At 38.8% G+C, this 23,966-nt stretch overlaps 1 protein-coding gene across 1 annotated transcript in view; it reads right to left on the bottom strand.

Moving 5' to 3' along the window:
• The window catches only part of IFT122 (intraflagellar transport 122), a 71,686-nt gene that overhangs the window by 5,382 nt on the left and 42,338 nt on the right, over positions 1 to 23,966 (bottom strand). The window contains exons 20-25 of the mRNA XM_083354944.1: positions 22,169 to 22,271; positions 19,937 to 20,077; positions 17,589 to 17,686; positions 17,259 to 17,359; positions 3,218 to 3,383; positions 104 to 215 (exon numbers count right to left, since the gene is read on the bottom strand). Coding sequence (XP_083211070.1) covers positions 104 to 215; positions 3,218 to 3,383; positions 17,259 to 17,359; positions 17,589 to 17,686; positions 19,937 to 20,077; positions 22,169 to 22,271 — 721 coding nt within the window. The remainder of the gene's footprint in view (positions 1 to 103; positions 216 to 3,217; positions 3,384 to 17,258; positions 17,360 to 17,588; positions 17,687 to 19,936; positions 20,078 to 22,168; positions 22,272 to 23,966) is intronic.

Below are 23,966 nucleotides of genomic sequence, written 5' to 3'. Positions count from 1 at the left end.
CTAAATGGGAAAGCAAGGGTTGCAAGGCACCGAACTAGGAGTCTCACTGAAAAAAAAAATGTAGAGATGTAATATTGTAGAAAAATGTAATATTCCAACGCACCGTAAGAGGAAGCAGCAAAGACAAAAGGTTGCCTGCAATTAATGCAGACATTCCCCAGGTTGTTCAGTAAGGGGTTGTGAGTGGAGCACCTGTAACATAAAGGCACCAGCTCCTGCAAAGAAACACAGAGAGGCAAAGTCACTGCTAGCCAGCCACAATAATCTAAACATATGAATTAGACCCAAGGAACAGTGAATGGCTATGTCATGGTTCCGATAAATGAGACAAATCAAACAAACACACCCTGGCTTCCAGCCCATTACCCCATTTCTTAGAGGCCAGTCTAAAGTGATTTCCAATACTGGCTGGTAATGCAAGACCTCTAAGGAAGATACCCAACAAACCTGATGCAAGTAGGAAATAATCAGTCAAGGCATATGATAAATACAGAAATAAATGTACAGTAAATCCCTATTTGTTTGGGTGTACCAGCACATCAAAACTTACAAAATGGAAGAAAGGACCTAAAGTAGCACATACCTATTGCTTTAAAAATGACTTTTATAATTACAAGTGTCTTGTTTGGATTCTATAAAGCAGGGGTCCCCAACACCCTGTCTGTGGACCAGCACCGGTCCTCAGATGCCAGCAAGTGGGCCTCACAAATAAGCAAAGCTCCATCCTCGGGATGCAGGCATTATTCAAAACCACACCCCCTCTGGTCCACTGAAAAAACCTTCTCCGTGGCACCGGTCCCTGGGTGCCCAAAAGGTTGGGGACCTCTGCTATAAAGCATGACAAGTCTTATATTCTGAGGACCTCTAGAAGAGTCTTCCAGATCCAGATAGCAACTACAAATGCAAGCTTAGAAATGTGCACATTTCTTATTTGTCACATCACATACAAGGATTTTCTGAGTCAACAGAATTGTGGGGGAAAAAACAGAAGTCCAATAATTCATCCTCTTGATACTCCAGCCCCAAGCTGTTTGAGCCACAATTAGTTTAGCTTCAACATTTAAAATGGCATTTTAAAGTCATTGGGGGCATAGTCTTTACCATAAAGAAAAGACTTACAACAGAGAAAAAGGAAAAATTACTCATTTTCTGTCCAACAGGCCATGTAATCACAAATAGCAGAAAGGACTTTGGGAAGTGATAATTGCCACCTTTAATTTTTAAAAAAATCAAAAGCTTGATATGCACTCCAGGGCGCAACCTGCTTAGCCAAAATTAACAGTGAGAACTTTAGTTAAATTGGATAGATTATTAAATCTGTTTAATAAGTTCTAGAGAGTCCTTGCTTTGGTGAGTGTCTCATTTAACAACCATTTGTAGTTACAACTGTGATGAAAAAGTAATTTTATGACCAATCCTTGCATTTACAATCTTCACAATTCTTTGGAAAGCTGAAGTATGATCATAAACACAGTGTTGGTTTCACTTGGCAACTGCTTTGCTTCATGATCCAGTTGCTGGTCTCAATTATGGTCACCAAATGAAGACTATCTCCACATCACTTTATATAACAACCAGTTCAAGAGTCTGAGCATTTTACAAGAATAAAGAATATAACAAAAGTCATCCTTAATCAGCCAAAACTGAAAGATCCTTATCCTTTAACCAACCTACAAAATACAGTAGCTTAGTCACTAGAAAGCCTCAAATATAGAGACTAAAAATCAAACTCAAGCTTGAACTAAACCGTATATACACCTGTGCAGAAATTCAACAAGGAGAATTCCAGATGTATCTTGTGGGCAAGATGTTCCAACACAAGAAAGCCTCCATGTGCATTTGCCTTTGAATTCTTATAAGGATGAGACAGAAAACATCCCTTCCCTTCATACATGAATGGTTGAAAGAGATTTTATTTGGAAAAGTTAGTCTTTAAGGCATTCTGAGTCAAGCAGTGTAGAGCTTTATACTCTAAAAACAGCACTTTGAAGTAGATTCAAAACTATACTGATAACCAGCACAGCTGAAGAACAGATGAGAGATAGCAAGCTGAAAATGAATCTAGATAAGACAGAGGTATTGCTGATAAATCGGAAATAAGATTACACTATAGCCAAATAGTAAGGTTTGCAGATTGGAGAAGCTCATTTATCCTCAGGTGTCACTGGATAAGAATCTTTTATGATTAGCTGTCAACTTGCTTACAATGGCACAATTTAAAGTATAGGTAGGGACCTTTAAAGATCTAAATGATTTAGGGCTCAAATATTTAAATAATTGACTGTTCCATTACAAACCAGTTCAATTATTAAATTCAGAAGAAGAGACTTTCTTAAAAATGCTTTTGTGCTCAGGATTCATCATTCTGGGCCTCAAGGAGGAGGTTTGTATTGTTCTGAATACAACTGCTTACCAAATGGTAAAAGTGCACTTTCTCAACTGTAAAATGGATTTAGTGTTAAATGTTATTGTTAACTTTAATCTTTCATTTTTAACTTTTTGGATCCTGTTTTTGTTTAATCTTTGTTAAACAAAAATTGAGTGCTCCCTGGAGCTTAAAGGCGGGGGTATAAAGCAAACACAAATAAATGTTACATTCTTCCTATTTTTCTTTTACATCAGGGCAGACGTAATCATAAAAATGGGAAATTGGGACTGTTAACTTTCCATCATCTTGCAGAACAGGACTGTCTGAGGTATTGCATATATTCTGTTTCCAATCCCTGTAGCATCAAATGAATCCTATGCAACATATTCATTTGTCAGAGAGAGAGAGAGTGAACAAAGGTTAGTAAAACAAGGGAACGTTTGGCTCAGATGCCTGAGAAACGGGACCTTTGATTCATTAACTTAAACTTCTTTTAGACTGCACCTCAGGCAACTTTCAAGTCCTCTAGGACCTTAGTATTGTGTAGATATTATTTCAGGTGTCCAGATGGAACGAATTTCGTCCTGTTCATTTAAGGTTAAGTATTTATAATATCCCATGTAGTTTGACTTGCTCAGCCCCTTTAGGCAGAATTTTAGAAGACATGGCCAACTACTCAAAAAAAAAGGCACGCTTTTTTTTAAAAATGACCTTCAAAAGGTAACAAATTCTGAACTTTCGTGAGGCTTCACAAAGGAGGCTTCTCAGATTTTTATGCCAGGTGCCAACAGGATCCCATGTGTCATGTCAGATATCAAAGCATGGTTGCAATAAAAAAAAAGGACTTACTTCGCTGTCATGGAAAGGCTTGGATCGGATCGTCAGGCTTCCCAGTTCAACTGATTTTTGAAATCTGGCTGGGATCTGTAATCCCTGCAACTTGTCATAGGCATGACGAGCCAATTTATAGGCACCCAGAGCTTTGCTCTGTTTTGCCAGGGCAAATAATGTATTGCTGCAATCAAATTAAGGAACAGAACATACATATGGCAAGCAGGAGAAAACCACATCATTGCTTTCAATCCGGGGAGTCACGCACTAAAGCATAACCAAAGCCTCGATGTGAAGGTTGTTTACATAAACAAAATACAAAACAACTGCTTGAATACCAATGACTTTTTTGAATGAACAAGGGAAATGGAACGATTCAGAAATGAACTTACTTAACGGCAGGCTTAGCAATATCTGCATAGAAAAGACAATGATTTTTTTTTTGTATGGAAGGAAAACACTGTACATCTCTGGGGACAAAAAGGCCTCTGTCCCGCTGCCGAAAATATTACTTGCAAAAATAGGCAGCCCTGCTTTTCAAATGCATGCTCCAATGTGCAGTGTAAAACAAACATGCTATGTTCAATTGACAGGTGACCAGGCAACCATCGAGAGGATAAATGTGCTGTTGAGATAAATCTGATCATATAAATTCAGCTTCACGAGCTTAAATTTAGCTAGCTTAATAGGATTCTAAACCTTTCACCCAATATCGGGAAGGAAAATAGTAGGGGCAAATTATCAAGTATCACTCTTGCATTTCTCCTACTCTCAGTCACAAAAGACCAAATTATCTGCAGTCTTCACTGGCCTCTTCACCAGACACATTGATGGACAGTAGATCGCTTACACTTTAGCTTAAGCCTGACAAAAGACTATCCCGGATTCAATTTTTTATTTTATTTATTATTTATCACCTGCTTTTACTCCTAAATCCTGCTATGCTGCCTCATTGTGACTGGAGGAGAAAGGGGGTGGTTTTTAGGGAAGAATGAATGATCAAAGAATATCAAGAGTAGATCTCAAGAGTGCATCCCCCAGAAAGGTCACCCAAAGTGTGACGGTCAACCCAGTTTCCCAGCTAAAGCAAAAAGGCACTTACTGTTTGTCAGACAGCAATGATACTGGAAAATGCTGGAGGCAGGGGATCATTTTAGTGATAACCGGAGACTACCGTGCAGGAGACCAAATCAAACCATTAAAAAAGAAAATTAGGTCTGTTCCAAGCCAGCTTTGAAAGAACATAGGACAGTTGCCTAAAGCAGACTTTAACTCTACCACAAAGAAGAGGACAGTCAACTTACTTTGCAAAGCACCAGAGGGCAGGACAAGAAATAATGGATGGAAACTGATCAAGGAGAGAAGCAACCTGGAATTAAGGAGAAATTTCCTGACAGTGAGGACAATTAACCAGTGAAACAGCTTGCCTTCAGAAATCGTGGGCACTCCATCACTGGAGGTTTTTAAGAAAAGACTGGACCAGCCACATGTCTGAAATGGTATAAGATCTCCTGCTTGAGCAGAGGGTTGGATTAGAAGACCTCCAAGGTCCCTTCCAGCTCTACTCTGATTGACTTAGGACTGGTCGCTTAGCAACCATTCAAAGTTACCACAGATCTTATGACCTGTTTTGAAGTTCTGATGGCTGCTCCCCCTGCAGTCATGTGATCGTATTTTAGGTACTTGCTGACCATTCCACATTTACGGTTGTATGACTGTGATTTACATTTTTGCCAAAAACTTGTGTTTGTTTCCAGTTTTCTACAAAAATGCCCCACAGCAAGCAATGGGCTCACTAAATAATCGCCACCAAAAAAAGATTGCCATAAAAGCGGGTTGGTCACAGGATGGCCTACTTTACAACTGTCACAATATATGATCATAATGGGCAGGCTCCATTACGGTCCAAAGTTGAAGACTACTTGCAGTATTCCATATTTGGTGGTGATGTTATCATCAAACCAGCACTAGGTGGAAGCAGAAAAGGTCAACAGCTTTTCAAAAGCACCTGAAGAGCTCTTTTCCACTTTAGCTGGAGAACATTTGTTTACTTGAAGACTTTAATTTTTTACTTGAAACTTCTAACAGTCGATTGAGAAAGCCACAGAATTTTTTTTAAAAAAGGGAGGGGGACTATGACTAAATATAAAGGATCTAGAGTCACCTAGAGTGCGCCCCAAATACTGAGATGTGCAATGTATAAGTTAATTAAATATATAACACTAAAATAATGACAACTGGTACAGCAACCAGTCTTAAAGTAGTGGACAGTTTCTGCTTTTTTAGGACTGACAATCAACTATAAAGCAATCAACAATCTGCAGATTAACAATTGGTAGGGTAGAAATGAAAACCTTGGAAATGATATTCAGGTGCCAGAATGTGTCTATACCTACAAGGATGAGAATTATGCCTGCAATTATTTTACCTGTGATAATCTATGGAAGCAAAAGATGCACTTTGAAAAAGCAGAACTGAATGAGTGATGCTTTTGAATTTCTCCAAACATCACTCTTGAGAATACCATGAACAAGAAAATGCTAAAAGCAGAATACTCAGGGACGAATGATCAAATTGATCTCATGTGGACACATAAAGAGACTTGGCTCTCTTGAGAGGTTTGTAAGGCTGAAAGGGTGGAAGAAAGAGGAGAAAGGGCAACCAGCAGCAAAGAGATAAGAGTTGATTACACCGGAAGAGTCAGGCCGGGAACTGATCATCCGGGAACAGGTCTATCTGTGTAGACACTGAGCTGACACTGCTTAATGGCACATAATCAATCTATATCACTATTCAGAGGGCATTTAGATGTATCAACCTATACATCTTGAAACCAAATTATCCGGAAGGTCATTCTGAAAAGAACTGTTACATTGCTGAAAATCTGGAAATGTAACTTCATTAGATCCTTGGTCATTATAAGACTGTCTTATAATGGTCATTATCCTTGATCCAAACAGGCAGATTGTTTTCTATAATGAGTTCTCTTTGTATCTAGACAGGAATCTTTTTAAGCTGTACTGGAAATGCTAGGGATGGATGGATGGTTGGATGGATGGATGGATGGATGGATGGATGGATGGATAGATAGATAATAGATAGATAGAGACAGACAGACAGACTGAATGACTGACTGACTGACCGACTATATATATATAGTCCCTCATGGAAAACTAGAAATCTTTTTCAACATTTAAATGTGAATATATCACTAATTTTGATAGGAAAGAAAATAAAGATGGCTTGATATTCTTTGATATATTGGGAATAAGATAAATGTGATCTGGATGAAGTTAACTCAAATGTTGTTATTTCTTTATTCTATTTCAACACATTTATAGGATATTAAATAACTTTGTCTGGCTGGGCCATTTTCATTCTATAGACAACCTGCTGGGAAAAGTAGATTTAATTTTCTACTCTTTCAGATTTATTATGAGATGTTTATTTTAGCTTTGGTTATTAGTTGGAATGAGAAACCTCATTGAGTGCTATTAGGCAACACCACTAAAAACCTGAAAGTATTGAGCTACTTGTTCATGGATCAATTTTCATTCCTGCAAGATAAAAAGTATTGGGTCACAGATATAATTTTAATTATTAACATTTAACATGAAAGCTTACAATATGGGTCAACTCTAGTTTAAAAATAGGGGTTAATTCAGAAGTTGGGAGTGGGAGGAATAAACTAGGCTTTTTATAACTTAGAATCACAGTACTGAAAGGTCATTTATGCCACTGACCCAAATCTACTGTCCACTCCAGAAATTCAAATTAAAAAAACCCAGAGATGCGTATTTGTACTCTTTTTTAAAATGTCTCTTAAAGGGAAAGCTATTACTTCTCTGGATATTTAGTTCTACAATACTGTTAAACGGCAATTAGATGAATTCTCTAACATTCGACATTCTATGTTATGCTTAAAGGTTTTAGATGTTTGGTGTTGAAGAGTTCTATGCTGGTATGTGGAAATGACCTTGGGATAAGGGAGAAAGTGTCACAACCAACAGAATTGTCAGACAAGAGGCAGCTTAATCTGTGAAAATAATGTGGGCGTGGCAACCATTTCAAATGGGACCCTCCCTAGTTTCTTTAGGGGAGAAATGTAATTTCAGACTTGCAAGTTTCCGCTAATGTAACTTTACAATAAAGTAGAATCAATCATGCTTCCTATCTGGACTACTTGGCAAGGCTGACAACTTCTGAGAATACCATGGATAGCTAAGAAAGCATACAAATGAATCATCAAATGAATTAATTCAAAAGTTTTCAAATAACCCATCTCATATTGTTGTATTTTGGACACATTGTACACCACCAAGAGTTATGGCATATAAGAGGGGCAGTTAATCTTTCAAATTAAAAAATATAAAGAGGAAAACCTAGTTCTCTGAAGACATCTATAATGCTAGGAAAGCTGGAAGGAAAGAAAAAAGGACAATAAGCAGCAAAGTGGATGGGTTTACTTACAGAGGTGATAGATGAACTGTTGGAAGACCTGATGGATCAGTTTGGGGACATGCCTACTAAGAGCTGGCACATAGAGTTCTTCTATGTGACATCTTCCTGTATTTGAAGAGTGCTATCAGTCACATTTTCTTGCTGCAAAATATATCCAGGTCAATCTTCCTCTATTAGACATACTTTTTGGTCTTATAATTATTCTCATTGCTCTTCTCTGAATCTATTCCACTTATGAATCCTTCTAAAAGATTCATAAGACTCAGAACGTACGCAACACTCAACGTTTAGTCTGATCCTAGCAGAATAAAGTGGTTGTACTTACTGTGATTTGGAAATCATAGTTCTGTTAATACATTTGTGCTTTTTGCAACAACTTCATCTGGTCTTTAAATTCCATGTAAAATGGTATTCCTGACTATGTGTTTATCAATCTCAAGATTCAATCCTGGTTCCTCATCCCATCTTTATACATTTTAGTTAAAACATACATTTACTTTGGTTGGAGAAGATGGAACCAAAAGAGGAATTTAGTAGTTCTACCTTATCTTTGGCACTAGTTTGCATGTTGCCATTTTCACTGGGCAGCAGATAGCGTGATTCTTTTTTCAGTTCAGCCCTGAATTCTTGTCTCTATACTTCCTCTGTAACCTGACTGCATGTGGCCTTTTCCTCTATGTGTCCTTATTGATTTTCAGATTCTCCCTCTGTGTTAGCTACACTGGCTTTTGCTCTCATCCATCTTTCTCACCAGAACAGTCTGGAATTGTGCTTATACTATCTGCTTCTCTAGGAACCCCTACTCATATTTATTTCCTTTTCCTATTAACTTCTCCTGCCAGGAGATCTTATTTATGACTGCTATTTATAAATGCTGTTCTACAGCGCTTTTCCCCTGACAAAAAGGTTTTTCCTCAAAATGTGTTGGAATCTAGTCTGAAGTATACATACACCATATTCCTTACTTTTCCATCAGCGAGGCAAGTCAGGAATTTCCTGAAAGGATGGTGCCTGAAAGAGCTTAGGTTCGTCTCTCCAAAAATGTCAGGGCAATTAAAAACTATAATTTTTAACTATAATTTCATGCCTCTTTGAGAGATTCACTTTCTTTTGGAAGACATCAACTATATCCTCTGCTTGATTGGATGGGTGATAGCAGACATTAGCAACAGTATTACTTTTTCTTTTGTTTTTTGTTTTGCTCCAGTAATTTTAGCTCAGATGCTCTCTATATCATTGCCAAGTACATTTATTTGGCTTTTTGAACAAGAATGGATATGTTTAGCATATAGGGCAACCTCTCTTGCCTTTCTACTCTTTCAGTTAATTCATCCTTCAGTTAATATATTCTACTCCTGAAGCTTTACACCAGGTCTCTGTTACACCCATTAAATCATATTTTTCCCTTTTCCCTTTCCAGCTCATCTTGATTATTTCCCATATTCTCAGGATTAATCTATAGATAATGAAAGCCATGAAGCTTATGAGCAAACTTTTTTCCAACTTCTCTTTGGTGGTTTAAGAGGCCCCATTTCAGCAACACTCTATTTTTACAGTGCACAACTTTTTACCTGAAGTCCTTACTTTAGCCTTTCTGTGAAATCCTTTCACAGACAGAATTTAATTTAAAACTCTCATAATCAAACTTGCTACGCTTTGGCCAAATGCACTTTTATCGTTTCTTCTGCCAGCAATCCATTATCTAGATAACTTAGACCATGATCTGCAAAACCAAATCTGTCCTGTTGACCTCATTTGCATAGCCAGTTATTAATTTATATGAAGTCTTCTTTTCATTTCCAGTCATCTTCCATGGACCGAAAGCGTAATAAAATTACTCCTCATCCTAGGCTTTTAAACTTGTCACATTCCATGGTGAAATGCTGGAGTTGTTCTTCACGGTATCATTTGTCCCAACATGTATTACTGGGAAGAAGAAGCTGTCGCTGGTTTTGATAAAAGGTCGAAATTGGCCTGTCAAGTCTTTGATCCTTGACCCTGACTGAGAGCACACTTCTTGATAGTGGTTTTGTAGGTCCATTTGATGTACAATTATTTCAGTTCTCTGTAGTACTGATTCACAAACTACTTTCATGAAATGCCTTTTTGTTTGTTTGTTTGTTACTTAGCAGGCATACAGTAGTTGCATCTTCTCAGTCTTTGAGGGATCCAGCATATTAACTCCTGTTCTGTGATGTCTCTTCCTTTTCCTCTGTATGCTTCATCTAAAGGTAAAGGTAAAGGTTCCCCCGCACATGCGTACTAGTCGTTTCCAACTCTAGGGGCCGGTGCTCATCTCCGTTTCAAAGCCGAAAGGCCAGCGCTTGTCCGAGGACGTCTCCGTGGTCATGTGGCCGGCATGACTAGACGCCAAAGGCGCACAGAACGCTGTTACCTTCCCACCATAGTGGTCCCTATTTTTCTACTTGCATTTTTACGTGCTTTCGAACTGCTAGGTTGGCAGAAGCTGGGACAAGTAACAGGCACTCACTCTGTTACGCGGCACTCGGGATTTGACCCGCCAAACTGCCAACCTTCTGATCGACAGGCTCAGTGTCCTAACCCACTGAGCCACTGCATCCCTTATGCTTCATCTACAAGGGTCTAAAAGCTGTTTCAAAGTTACAGGAGTACAGAGTATTGCTGTATCTCTTGCTTTAGGTTATTATTCTCACCCTTGACAGTTGATTATTCTATCGTCCTTACAGAAGGCTGCTTCTACTAGCAGGTGGTAGAGCTCCTTTTCTTTGAATGAATACACCTTTGATTTTGTCATCAGCTGCTGAGGAGCAACTATTCTCTCCTCCAGTTCCTAGACTTTTTCCACGAGCTTGCATTTGCTTCAAGTGCGTGCCACGTTGTTTCCAAACTGGAAGACAAACATGTCACACATTATGCAGGTCAGCACTGAAGAGTCTTACCTATTCAGCTTCATTTTTGCTTCTTAGACCCTTACGCCTTGAAAGTTTTTATTTCTTGTTCCTTTCTCAAAGGGAACCTTAGCCAAAGTACAATTTTGATGTTGAGAATTAAATGTGAGATTCCTTTTAGCTTTCTCTACTCACTCTGTCAGTGAACTGGATGCTATTATTAGTTCCCATGCCATTATTCTAGAGAAGAGTTTCCCCATACCTGTAGATTGCTGCAGGGCCATCTTATATAGTTTGCTCATAACAAGAGAAGGAGCTTTTAAAACCAAAGTAATTAGCATGAGGTACAAATGTCTACAAAAATTAGTCCCAGATTAGGTCCCTTAGGGAGAAACTACGCCTGGTGAATAAAATACATAGAGAATTCTCTGCCTTTTCTTCCCTATCCAGATACTGTTCCTTTTGCCTCAACTCCATCCAGTTGTGTTTCCATCATTCTCTTTCTTTCCCAATACAGAATAACAGAGTTGGAAGGGAAGCAGGAAACCCTATCCCATTTCAGACAAATGATATAGATATATACAATTGTATAGGTAGTATACACTGGTAATGGTGTATACAGTATATATAGCTATGTATATATAGGATATATAGTTAATGTTTACTCTCACCCACTTTCCATCTTTTTTTATTTTAACTACTTCTGCTGCAAAGGAGAGAAATGTGTGTAAGTACACTGTATTTCTGTGTGGGACAGAATAGATTGAAGAATTAACCTTGTAAATGATATATTGAATTTTACAAGCAATTGGTATGTGTGTGTGTGTATATATATATATATATATATATATATATATATATATATATATATGTGTGTGTGTGTGTGTGTGTGTGTGTGTGTGTGTGTGTGTGTATGTGTATGTGTATGTGTATGTATATATATATATATATATATATATATATATATATATATATATATATATTTTCGTAGATTCTCGCGGGTGTCTGTATGTGTAGATCTAGAGTCTCGGGTTTCTTCCATCTGGCAGACCACGCATTGCTCCCGGAAGCAGCAGGAGGAAAACTCCGGCCTGATGATGATGGATGGGATTTCGTCGAAACGTCGCCACAACTTTCTGAAGATGAAAGGAACGCGGGAAGAAACCCGAGACTCTAGATCTACATATATATATATATATATATATATATATATATATATACACACACATATATATATACATATATATATGTGTAAATTACTAACAAAGAATTAAAGGGAAACTGAAATGCATTTCACATATATATACATATATATACATATACATATACATATACATATACATATACATACATACATACATACATACATACATATATATATATATATATATATATATATATATATAGTCGTTAGTTGCGAAGTCGTGTCCGACCCATCGCGACCCTATGGACAATGTTCCTCCAGGCCTTCCTGTCCTCTACCATCTTCTGGAGTCCATTTAAGCTCACGCCTACTGCTTCAGTGACTCCATCCAGCCACCTCATTCTCTGTCGTCCCCTTCTTCTATTGCCCTCAATCTTTCCCAGCATTAGGCTCTTCTCCAGTGAGTCCTTCCTTCTCATTAGGTGGCCAAAGTATTTGAGTTTTAGCTTCAGGATCTGGCCTTCTAAAGAGCAGTCAGGGTTGATCTCCTCTAGGACTGACCGGTTTGATCGCCTTGCAGTCCAAGGGACTCGCAGGAGTCTTCTCCAGCACCATAGTTCAAAGGCTTCAATTCTTTGGCGCTCAGCCTTTCTTATGGTCCAGCTTTCACTGCCATACATTGCAACTGGGAAGACCATAGCCTTGACTATACGCACTTTTGTTGACAGGGTGATGTCTCTGCTTTTTAGTGTGCTGTCTAGATTTGCCATTGCTTTCCTCCCCAGGAGCAAGCCTCTTTTAATTTCTTGACTACAGTCCCCATCTGCAGTGATCTTGGAGCCCAGGAAAATAAACTCTGTCACTACCTCCATTTCTTCCCCATCTATTTGCCAGGAATTGAGAGGGCCAGATGCCATGATCTTGGTTTTCTTAATGTTTAGTTTCAACCCAACTTTTGCACTCTCCTTCTTCACTCGCAACAAGAGGCTCTTTAGTTCCTCTTCACTTTCTGCCATTAGAGTGGTATCATCTGCATATCTTAGGTTGTTGATGTTTCTTCCGGCAATCTTAATTCCAACTTTTGATTCATCTAGCCCTGCCTTTCTCATGATGTACTCTGCATATAAGTTAAATAGGCAAGGCGACAGTATACAGCCTTGCCGGACTCCTTTCCCAATTTTGAACCAATCAGTGGTTCCGTGTCCAGTTCTCACTGTTGCTTCTTGGCCTGCATATAGGTTTCTCAAGAGACAAATAAGATGGTCTGGTATGCCCATCTCTTTAAGGACTTGCCACAGTTTGTTATGATCCACACAATCAAAGGCTTTAGCATAGTCAATGAAGCAAAAGTAGATGTTTTTCTGGAACTCTCTAGCTTTCTCCATGATCCAGGGTATGTTAGCAATTTGATCTCTAGTTCCTCTGCCTCTTCGAAATCCTGCCTGTACTTCTGGTAGTTCTCGATCCACATACTGCTGGAGTCTAGCTTGTAGAATTTTAAGCATAACTTTACTAGCATGAGAAATGAGTGCAATGGTGCGATAGTTTGAACATTCTTTGGCACTGCCTTTCTTTGGAATTGGAATGTAAACTGATCTTTTCCAATCCTGTGGCCACTGTTGAGTTTTCCAAATTTGCTGGCAAATTGAGTGTAGCACTTTTACCGCATCATCTTTTAAGATTTTGAATAGCTCAGCTGGAATACTGTCACCTCCACTAGCTTTGTTGTTGCTCAGCTTTTCTAAGGCCCACTTCACTTCACATTCTAGGATGTCTGGCTCGAGGTCAGTGACCAACTCATTGTGATTATCAGGGACATTAAGCTCATTCTTGTATAGTTCTTCTGTGTAATTTTGCCACCTCTTCTTAATCTCTTCTGCCTCTGTTAGGTCCCTGCCATTTTGGTCCTTTATCATGCCCATTTTTGCATGAAACGTTCCCTTCATCTCTCCAATTTTCTTGAAAAGATCTCTGGTCCTCCCTATTCTATTGTTTTCTTCTATTTCTTTGCATTGTTCATTTAAGAAGGCATTCTTATCTCTTCTAGCTATTCTTTGGAATTCTGCATTTAATTGGGCATATCTTTCTTTTTCTCCCTTGCCTTTCGCTTCCCTCCTTTCCTCAGCTATTTGCAAAGCTTCCTCAGACAGCCATTTTGCTTTCTTGCATTTCTTTTTCTTTGGGATGGTTTTGGTTGCTACCTCTTGTACAATGTTGCGAACCTCTGTCCATAGTTCTTCAGGCACTCTGTCTATCAGATCTAATTCCTTAAATCTATTTGTCACCTCTACTGTATATTCAACAGGGATATGATTTAATTCATACCTGACTGGCCTAGCGCTTTTCCCTACTTTCTTTAATTTAAGCCTAAACTTTGCAACAAGAAGCTCATGGTCTGAGCCACAGTCAGCTCCTGGTCTTGTTTTTACTGACTGTATAGAGCTTCTCCATCTTTGGCTGCAGAGCATATAGTCAATCTGATTTCTGTGTTGACCGTCTGGTGATGTCCATGTGTAAAGCCGTCTCTTGGGTTGTTGGAAAAGAGTGTTTGCTATCACCATCGTATTCTCTTGACAAAATTCTATCAGCCTGTGCCCTGCTTCATTTTGTACTCCAAGGCCAAACTTGCCTGTTATTCCAGTTATCTTTTGGCTTCCTACTTTAGCATTCCAATCTCCCATGATGATAAGGACATCATTTTTTGGTGTTAGTTCTATAAGGTGCTGTAGGGCTTCATAGAACCGGTCAATTTCATCCTCTTCAGCACCGGTGGTTGGGGCATAGACTTGGACTACTGTGATATTGAATGGTTTGCCTTGGATTCGAACTGAGATCATTCTGTCATTTTGAGGGTTGTATCCCAGTATTGCTTTTCCTACTTTTTTATTGACTATGAAGGCTACTCCATTTCTTCTGAGGGATTCTTGCCCGCAGTAGTATACCTGATGGTCATCTGAATTAAATTCACCCATTCCTGTCCATTTTAGTTCGCTGATACCTAAGATGTCGATGTTTAGTCTTGTCATCTCTTGTTTGACCACGTCCAGCTTTCCTTGATTCATGGATCTTACATTCCAGGTTCCTATGGAGAAAGAATCTTTACAGCATCGGACTTTCCTTTCACCACCAGACATATCCACAGCTGAGCGTCCTTTCGGCTTTGGCCCAGTCGCTTCATTCTTTCTGGCGCTACTAGTACTAGCCCTCTGCTCTTCCCCAGTAGCATATTGGACGCCTTCCGACCTGAGGGGCTCATCTTCCAGCGTCATAACGTTTTGCCTTTTGGTACTGTCCATAGGGTTTTCATGGCAAAGATACTGGAGTGGGTTGCCATTTCCTTCTCCAGTGGATCACGTTTTGTCAGAACTCTCTGCTATGACCTTTCCGTCTTGGGTGGCCCTTCACGGCATAGCTCATAGCTTCATTGAATTACGCAAGCCCCTTCGCCACGACAAGGCAGTAATCCATGAAGGGGATATATATATATATATATATATATATATATACAGTATATATATATATATATATATATATATATATATATATATATATATATATATATGTGTGTGTGTGTGTGTGTGTGTGTGTGTGTGTGTGTGTGTGTGTGTGCGTGTAATGCTTGTTAACTATTTAGATTACCTTGCTAGGCCCCAAACATGGGACAAATCTTTATTGCCTGTTTCGGCCTAACCAAAGGCCATCCACAGGCAGTAGTCACAACAGTGACAGCTCATATTTGTGTAAATTTTTTAGATTGCTAACAAAGAATTAAAGGGAGACTGATATGCATTTCAAACTTATTTGTTTTCATCAGTCAGCCATACCCTTCTGAGATTCGAACCTGGGCTGAAACCGAAGACACCAGCCTGAAGATGACGAGTGGGACCTCGTCGAAACGTCACCAAGACATCCTCAATCCTACACGGGAAAAGACCCGAATATGCCAAGATCTACATACCTATACCCGTGAAAATCTACAAAAACATATATATGGAGCCTGCCACATGGCATACTGTTAGGGAAACTGAGTGTTCTCTCCTGCAGGCTGTGTATTTTTAATGTTTTTAATTATTTTGTTACTTTGTTGTTCGTTATTTTGTTGTACTATTTTGTATTTTTGCCTTTATATGATGCTCATTATCATATGCATGTGATGGGGGAATTATAAAAATTTAGCAAATAAATAAAAATCAATCAATCCCATGCACACATTTTTGGGGCAGTGGGGAAGGTGGATCTCTAGAACTAGATTTAATGGGCAAATAATGGAGAAACTGGATTTTTGTCTTGTGTCTGTCTGTCTGTGTACCTTTCTTTCTCTTATCTGTTCTTCCTGGAGTGGTGGGTGGGAGAGGGCGTGGATGCTTTAGATTCAGGATTATATTCTTTTAGGGTAATACTGGAAATTACCTTTCTAAAAAAGTTTATGGCACTGGGGTTACTGGAATTAATTAGAATTTTCTCTTATTTCAGAGAATTGTGGAATAATGCACTTGAACGCTCTCTGCTTGTGAACCAGAGGAAGACTGCTTTAAAGAATGTGAAATAAATTTAACTTAAAATGTGGTTAATATAGCAGATAAGTCTATTTCATGTACTGGATACCTCAAAAAGTGATTAATAAGGACTGGGAGCAATCACCTTGCTATTGCAAATGTAATTTAGAAGTTGAAAGATTAACTCACACATCTGCCCTATTATTGTCACATTTGGGCTTGAAATTCACAGAAAAGTTAACATGACTTTAAATTGATTAAACAGTCAAGTTCAAATCAATTTGCTAGTTAAGAGAGTGTATGTTCCATTTGGCTATATCTCCAGCATTTGGAATCAATCAACATAAAAATAAATGGATTTCTCCTGCAGCGAAGATGTCCAAAAATTACTATTACACAATTCTAGAAGGCCAAATCTACACCTGATTTGCACCAATCAATTCTCATCAACATAAGATCAGTCAACACATGATTTATCTAACAAAAGACAAGAAAGAAGACTTTTAGATAATCTATTCAAAATATTTGGGAGATGTTTTGCTCTATGAGATAGATTTCCAGTCTTTTTCTTTCCTTTTTTTTAGGAGGGAAGTGATAAATTATATTATTTTATTAACTCTGTTGGTAATTTTCTTTTTTAAAAAAATAGGGTAACGCTATTTTAAAAAGAAGATGCAGCATGTCTTCACATTTTCCCCAATAGTGGAGCTCAGAAAAGTAGCCACACTAATCTACTGCAGCAAAGGCAATTGAGAATCTCACGGCAGATCAAAGATATTTATGGGGGCAGAGGTTTTCCTGGGCTAAAGCCCATTTTATCAACTAAAAGGCATATTTTCTAAGCTGCATGTTTTCATGATTTAGAAGTGTTTCAAAATTATTTAGGAACTGTTTTATGATATCAAACATAAAACATAGCATTAAAAGATTTGTAGGTTGTGAACTGTAGAAAAAGGAATAATCACACAATATAATAGTCCTATAGTCTTGCAGGATGTAGTATACAATCCACCACTGAGCCTTGTATCCTGCTCACCAAATAAGTCTTGGATTTGACGTATGCTTTCCTTTTCCCTTTCAAAGGATACACTTTAGAAATTCCCAAAGGAGTTTCCTTGGTAAGGCTATGAAGTAAAAACCTAGACACATTGAAGAGTGTTTCAGGTAAGTAGTGATTGAAGGGTTCTTCCTGCAGTGGAAAAATTAAAAGTTTATTCCCAGATTTCTATCTTACACACTGAGGTGCAGCATTATCGATCTACGAACAGATGATCATAAAGTACACAAAAGAAGTTAGCTGTACCGACAATCCCACACCGATCTCCCCATGACAGCAGGCAAGCAAATATGACATCAGTTAATTAACTCAGGAAAGCTTGAGGGTCAAAGAGTGAATTGTAACTATGTAAATATCTTACAGTGCATTTGTGGATGAAGTGATAGGCATGATAAAGTTCTGCCAAGTGCTGGAAGTGGTGAAACTTCTTTAACATTTCAGTCTTCCTCTCCTCATTGTCTGAAGGAGGGAAAGGCAATATCAGCAGAAAACCTCTGAACAGTTGCCAAACCAATAATGAAAGACTTATGCTGAAAGAACCTTGCATTAATGCTCCTAAACAAATGTGCCTCCAACCATAGCTTTTATAGTTAACTTTACATGAGATATTGTAATTTAAGACAGGAAAATCGAGGTGCAAATGGCACTGAAACATCATAGCTGGGTGCTATGGCTAACAATGGAATACATTTGCCTTCCAGTTCTAGAAAATCAAACCGCAGAAGTTACAAGCAAAGAGAACCAACATCTTCCAACTCAACATTTGGATTTAAACAGCACTTTGCTGTCCTCTAGCACAGGACTTTTCAACCAGTGGTACGCGTACCACCAGTGGTACTTTGGCACCTGGCTGGTGGTACGTGACCATCCTAGACAAGTGTAGCGGGGGAGAGAAATGAGCTGAAGCGGCGGCAAAACTGCACAAGCCTGAGGGAGAGACACCTGGAGCTGCAGGGCCATCAGTGCTTGGCAGAAGCCCAGGATCGCAGCGTGCAGCTATAGCTGATTGACGTTTCTGCAGGGCTATGGGGGCTGGGCAGAAGCCCAGGATCGCCGTGTGCTTCTGCAGGATTGCAGGGGTGAGACAGAAGCCCCAGGATCAGTGCTTCCAGCACACATGGAAGAGAAAAGGAGGGGGTGAGAGGAGAGGCCATAAAAGGAGGTTTTGGCAGGAGGGGGAGAGAAAAAAACACAACGGGGGAAAGAGAAGGGGACTGCAAAAGAGAGATGGAGAAGTGCAGCCTTGGGAGGAAACAACTGGAGGTGCACGGAAGAGAAAAGGGGGGGGAGAGAGAGGAGAGGCTATAAAAGAAGGGAAGAGAAGAGAGGATATAAAAGGAAGGAGAGAAGAGAGGATATAAAAGAAGGGAAGAGAAGAAAGAATATAAAAGAAGGGGAGAGAGGATATAAAAGGAGAGAGAGGAGAGGATATAAAAGAGGGGGAGAGAAGAGAGGATATAAAAGAAGGGGAGAGAAGAGTATATAAATGAAGGAGAGAGAAGAGAGGATATAAAAGGAAAAGGGGAGAGAAGAGAGGATATAAAAGGAGGGAAGAGAAAAGAGGATATAAAAGAAGGGTAGAGAAGAGAGGATATAAAAGGAGGAGTGAATCTGGTTTCTCCATTGACTTTGTTTGTCAGAAGGTTGCAAAAGGGGATCACGTGATCCTGGGACACTGTGACCATCATAAATATGAATCAGTTGCCAAGCATCCAAATGTAGATTGACCCTGGAGTTACTGCAAGGGCGGTTTATAAAAACAAATAAATAAAAACAAATAAATAAGTGTGAAAAATGGTCATTAAGTCACTTTTTCCAGTGCCGTTGTAACTTTGAACAGTCACTAAGCAAATTGTTGTAAGTCAAGAGCTACCTGTACTTTATCACTTTCCCCTCTTTTTTTGGTCATCAAATTTTTGACACCTTGCTAGGTGACTGGTGGTATTCAAATATTGCCATATCCTAAAAGTGGTACAATCTGTGAAAAGGTTGAAGAGCCCTGCTCTTGCACACTGGTACACATGTTTACTTAGAAGCTAATCCTGCTGAGTTCAGAGGGAGATATTTCTAGTTAAGTGAACAGAAGAACAGCTGTAATCTTAGCTCAGTGTACTAAAGACTACTGATCTGTATCTTATGTGTACTTGCACAGTGTCACATAATAAAAGACACTCTACTTCAACCTACCATGTTAAAATGGTAAAAACTTGCTTGGACCTAATTTCACACTAAAGTTCAGCCACAGGTTAGTTAAGAGATAAGGGACAAATTATTGTCTTCTGGCTCAGGCCCAATTTTGCGATACAGAAACTATTGAAATGATTACTGTCTCTTTCAGAAAACTGTTAGATGAATAAGGAAAGACAATGTCTCACATGAGCTTAATGTCACCTATGGAAGGACAGAAAATGTGGGAACACAGTGGGTTCTATGCTGATCAGCTATTCTCCACATCATATGAAAAAATAAGATTATAATACATATAATCTAAAAACTGAACCGGTAAGAACCTCTCCCGACATTCCCCACCCCAGAGATCCTATATAGTGTAATTCACAAAGAACATTCATCGAAGTCCTCAAGAGTATGCCAGAAATGTCTGACATGCTCTTGAGGACTTCGATGGATGTTCTTTGTGAACATTATGAATGTTCTTTTGTGTTTTCATGCGCGAATAGACAGAAAGTAAACTTGCTAGCATTTCCTTACCTTGAGCTATATCTAAACACTGCATGGACAACATCCAGTAATAATATCCTGCATCACTGAATCGGCTTTCTACCACAGCATTGTGAGTTAATTGTTCCAACACTTTAACAGCTTCAGTCTGTCTGCCAGCTTTATGGAATGCTACAAAGGGGAGTCAAAATAAAGAAAACTGTGATTAAGCTAATGAGCTTGACTAAAATTAAGAAAAAGCACCAAATCTAAACATCAACAACAAAGCATCCAAAAGGATTATGTTCTTCTGGTTTTCTACACGCTGCAAGGAAGTTTAATATAGTGCTGCATATATTTTTAAACAGAAGTCTTGTGGATTTTGCGATACCCCAAGCTTCCTAAATGCATAATCTATCAAGCAAAGAAGCTGCACGATTTCTAGTCGTTTGCAAGAGTCTCTTCCTGGTTCCCAATACGTATCACTGAAACAAATGAAGGCTGAATATCAGTATGAATTGCATTTGCTATTACGGTAATAGTAAAAGCCAGGACAACAGGTTGGATATTTCAAGCTAAGTGGATAATAAAATCAGTATTAATGACTTCTCACAAAGCAATATTCTAGGTAATCTGTGAAATCTAAAGTGACCTTGGTGTGAAAAGGGGCACACATTTAACTTTATCTCGTACTGACTTCACAACTAAAAGCAAAATGGCTGATCTATTGGGTGTCCCTGGCAATTACAGAATGGCAGACGGTTTCACAGCTTTCAAGCAAAAACAATAAAAATTAGGTCTGATCCTTTCACCAATATAAACCCAGGGATTTATATTCCACACCAGCAGCTACTTGTTTTCCCTTAAACATTATGCCTTATATTCAAACTGTTACAAAAATAACAGTCCCTTTGCAATTTAAACTCTGTCCCAGTATCCCATACAATTGCAGATAGTTTTGTGAGCTGTAGGATTGCTTTCATGGCCCTTAGGATGACAGTGCTATAAAATAGCAGCAAAATGCTATACAGCAACACCATTTCCACACAAAATTATCAGAAAACTAAATAAATAAAATGCACTAGCCCTTTGATGTAAGTTCAGAGAACCTTAAACTGAAGAACAAAACAAAAATCTATTTTAAAAGAGATGAAAACCATGCAATTTTCAAATCCTAACTTAGATCTCTCAAGTTCTTCCAAATGCATACAGCATGTTTATAAGGAATACATCCAATGTATATCACACAGAAATAGCTGCTCTATAAAGTACATAGAATAGGATTCTGAAATGTACCTCGGAAAATATGAAAGCTATTCCCAAGTACACTAGTGACTAGTCTCTTGATAAGCTAGAATATGAATATTTATATATACAATACCCTTTAATCATAAAAAGTATGAGCACTGACTTTAGTTTATTTAATAAGAGGTACCATGCTATGTGAATGCATAGAAACACTTTGCTAGATATAAATGTAGTATTGTAATAAATTATTTTAAACAAATTGTTCTTAACTAATTTCTTAAAAGAACTTAAAATCTTCTCCATAAATATTAATAAATCATTTAGATCACGAGTGTCAAACTTGATCACGTCTTGTGACGTATCATGAGGTATTGCAACGGGTTTTTTTGCCTTTGCGGAGCCGGGGTGGGCGTGGCCTATGTGTGACGCATCCAGCCCATGGGCTGCCAGTTTGACACCCGATTTAGATGATTTGCCTTTTAATTAAAATGTTAAATCAGTCGTCAACAAACACAGGAATAAACCACATTTACATACTATTCAAGAGACAATAAAAAAATCTAGGAAAGAAACAAAACAACAAGAACACGTCCCCCTCAGCATCCAACACTCAGATAAGCAGGGATCAGGCAAAAAATGATATCTTAAGCAAGTTACCACCACAGGGAAAACCACACACACACACACCAAAACTACTTTATATAAATTGATAGCAAATCTCACACTCACTCATACTGATTATATTACCCAGGTGGGCAATGAAACTTCTGCAAGCAAACAATCAAGTCAAGAGAGTAAACTAAGTGGTTATATTTATTTTTATTTATCAAATTTCTATACCACCCATCTCACCTAAATGACTCTGTCACTTCAACTCTGAGCTACAGATGTTCTCTTCTATTGAAATCAAATATTAATATATCTCCCAAATAAATATTGTGCTTGTTTTTAATTTCAGGGAAGTACCTAACAAAGTTTGATTATACCAACTTAATAATAGTAGTATTGACAGTACCAGTAACAATATAGTCTTACCTTTTTGAGCCTCTTCAAATCTATCATTTTCTGCCAGCCACTGAGCATACGGAACATAGACATCATCTTTAAATTCAAGGTGCTTTTCACACAAAGCAAAAGCCTGAAGTATAGAATAGGTTCGTGCTTAGGAAAATAATTACAGTGTAAAAATGCAACTGAATATTATTCAGAGATTTCAGGATTTATTTGTAGCCCTGAAAAGCTACAAAAGCTTGGCATCTAACATACTGATGTCACAGCTCACTAGGTTACCTATATCATTCACAATTAAAGAAACTGTCAGATGGCAAATTTCTCAGGCAACTGGTTGATTTATTCTTAAAACATCATTATTGCAAAATGGATCTTAACTGTGCTACTGCATATGCAGATGGTGAATTGATTCTTTCATTGCTGATCCTTATATAACCCAATGGCTAACCTGCCCATGTAAAAAGGAGGAGTTATCAACAGACTAACAATCCAAAACAAAATAAAAAATCTCCCTAAAATAAATCCCTAAGGGAGCCCAAGAAAAAATGAGGACCGTGACCAGTTTGTTCTGCATAGCATTTTATGTTGCCTGTGACAGGTAGACTAATTCCCATTTCCTGTCATTCCTGCCAACTTTTCTCTTTGCAAATACAGGTATTCCTTGAGTTACAACCATTTCTGCAGTGACTGTTCAAATTTATGGTGGCATCCGCACATAGGGACCTACAACTGGTCCCCGAAGTTATGGCCATTGCAGCACCCTCAGGGATTACTTGATCAAAATTCGGGCACTTGGCAGCCTGCCCATACCTATGACCGCAGGGGCACTTCAACTCCCTCGACCTTGCCTATCTCCCCCAATGTGGCTTTGGGCTGCCTGCTGGGGCAACTGGGGCACTGCAGCTTCACACTGCACTGCGATTCAGGGGTTTCTTGTAGGTGTAGAGTACTGGTGCACCAAGAAACTCCCAAGCTAGGATGCAGGGCAATCAAAAAGGCTGAGATGAGGGAGATAGGTAGGAGGGAAGTTGAAGAGGAGACAAGTCCCTTCTCTTACAGAGGTTCAAGGCTGGGAGGAACCGAGTCCAGAATGGCTTGGCTTGGGGGTGGGTTCTTAATTAACAACTGTCAAAATTCAGATAATGGTGGCAACGTGAAGTGCTGTGGTGATATGGTCACATGTCTTCGTGCTTTATGACTCCATCACTTAGCATTGGAAATCCTGACCCCAATTACTATTGTAAGTCAAGAATTACCTGTACACAAGTCTTTTTGGCAAGAAGATGGCCATTTCTTTGTTCACTAGGTACCTAAACTCTGACAACCAGTGGTGGGATTCAGCCGGTTCGCATCACTTTGGCAGAACCGGTAGCTAATTTTTTGTTGTCCAGGCCCAGAATGGACTTCCGGAAGCGGCATCCACACAGAGAAACAGTTGTTCACATATTTGAATCCCACCACTGCTGACAACTGCCTTTTTTTTGTTTATATGTACTGCTACCCATCAACCAGTATAGAATAAGTCCTTGCAGATTTTTTGGCAAGAGGTATTTGACACCGCCTGCTTCCTAGGGCTGAGTGTGTGATTGGCCCAAGGTCACCCAGCTTTGAAGCTAAGAAAGGACTAGAACTGATGGGGTCCCGGTCCCTTGCCTGGTGCTTCCAACTACTATACCAAACTGGCTCCCTTATTGGATTAGAATAGCTTATTTCAATATAAACATTTAGTAGACCAGATTTCTGGTACAGGATTTTAACTTTTATGACTGGTTACCTTACTTCCACTTCTCTTCTGTCTAGCAATATAGTAATATTTTTATTT

This window comes from Vipera ursinii, assembly GCF_947247035.1.
Source record: "Vipera ursinii genome assembly, chromosome: 2".
Lineage (NCBI taxonomy): Eukaryota > Metazoa > Chordata > Lepidosauria > Squamata > Viperidae > Vipera > Vipera ursinii.
Note: the sequence above shows the minus strand (reverse complement) of the source record. Positions and strands in the feature narration are given on the sequence as shown.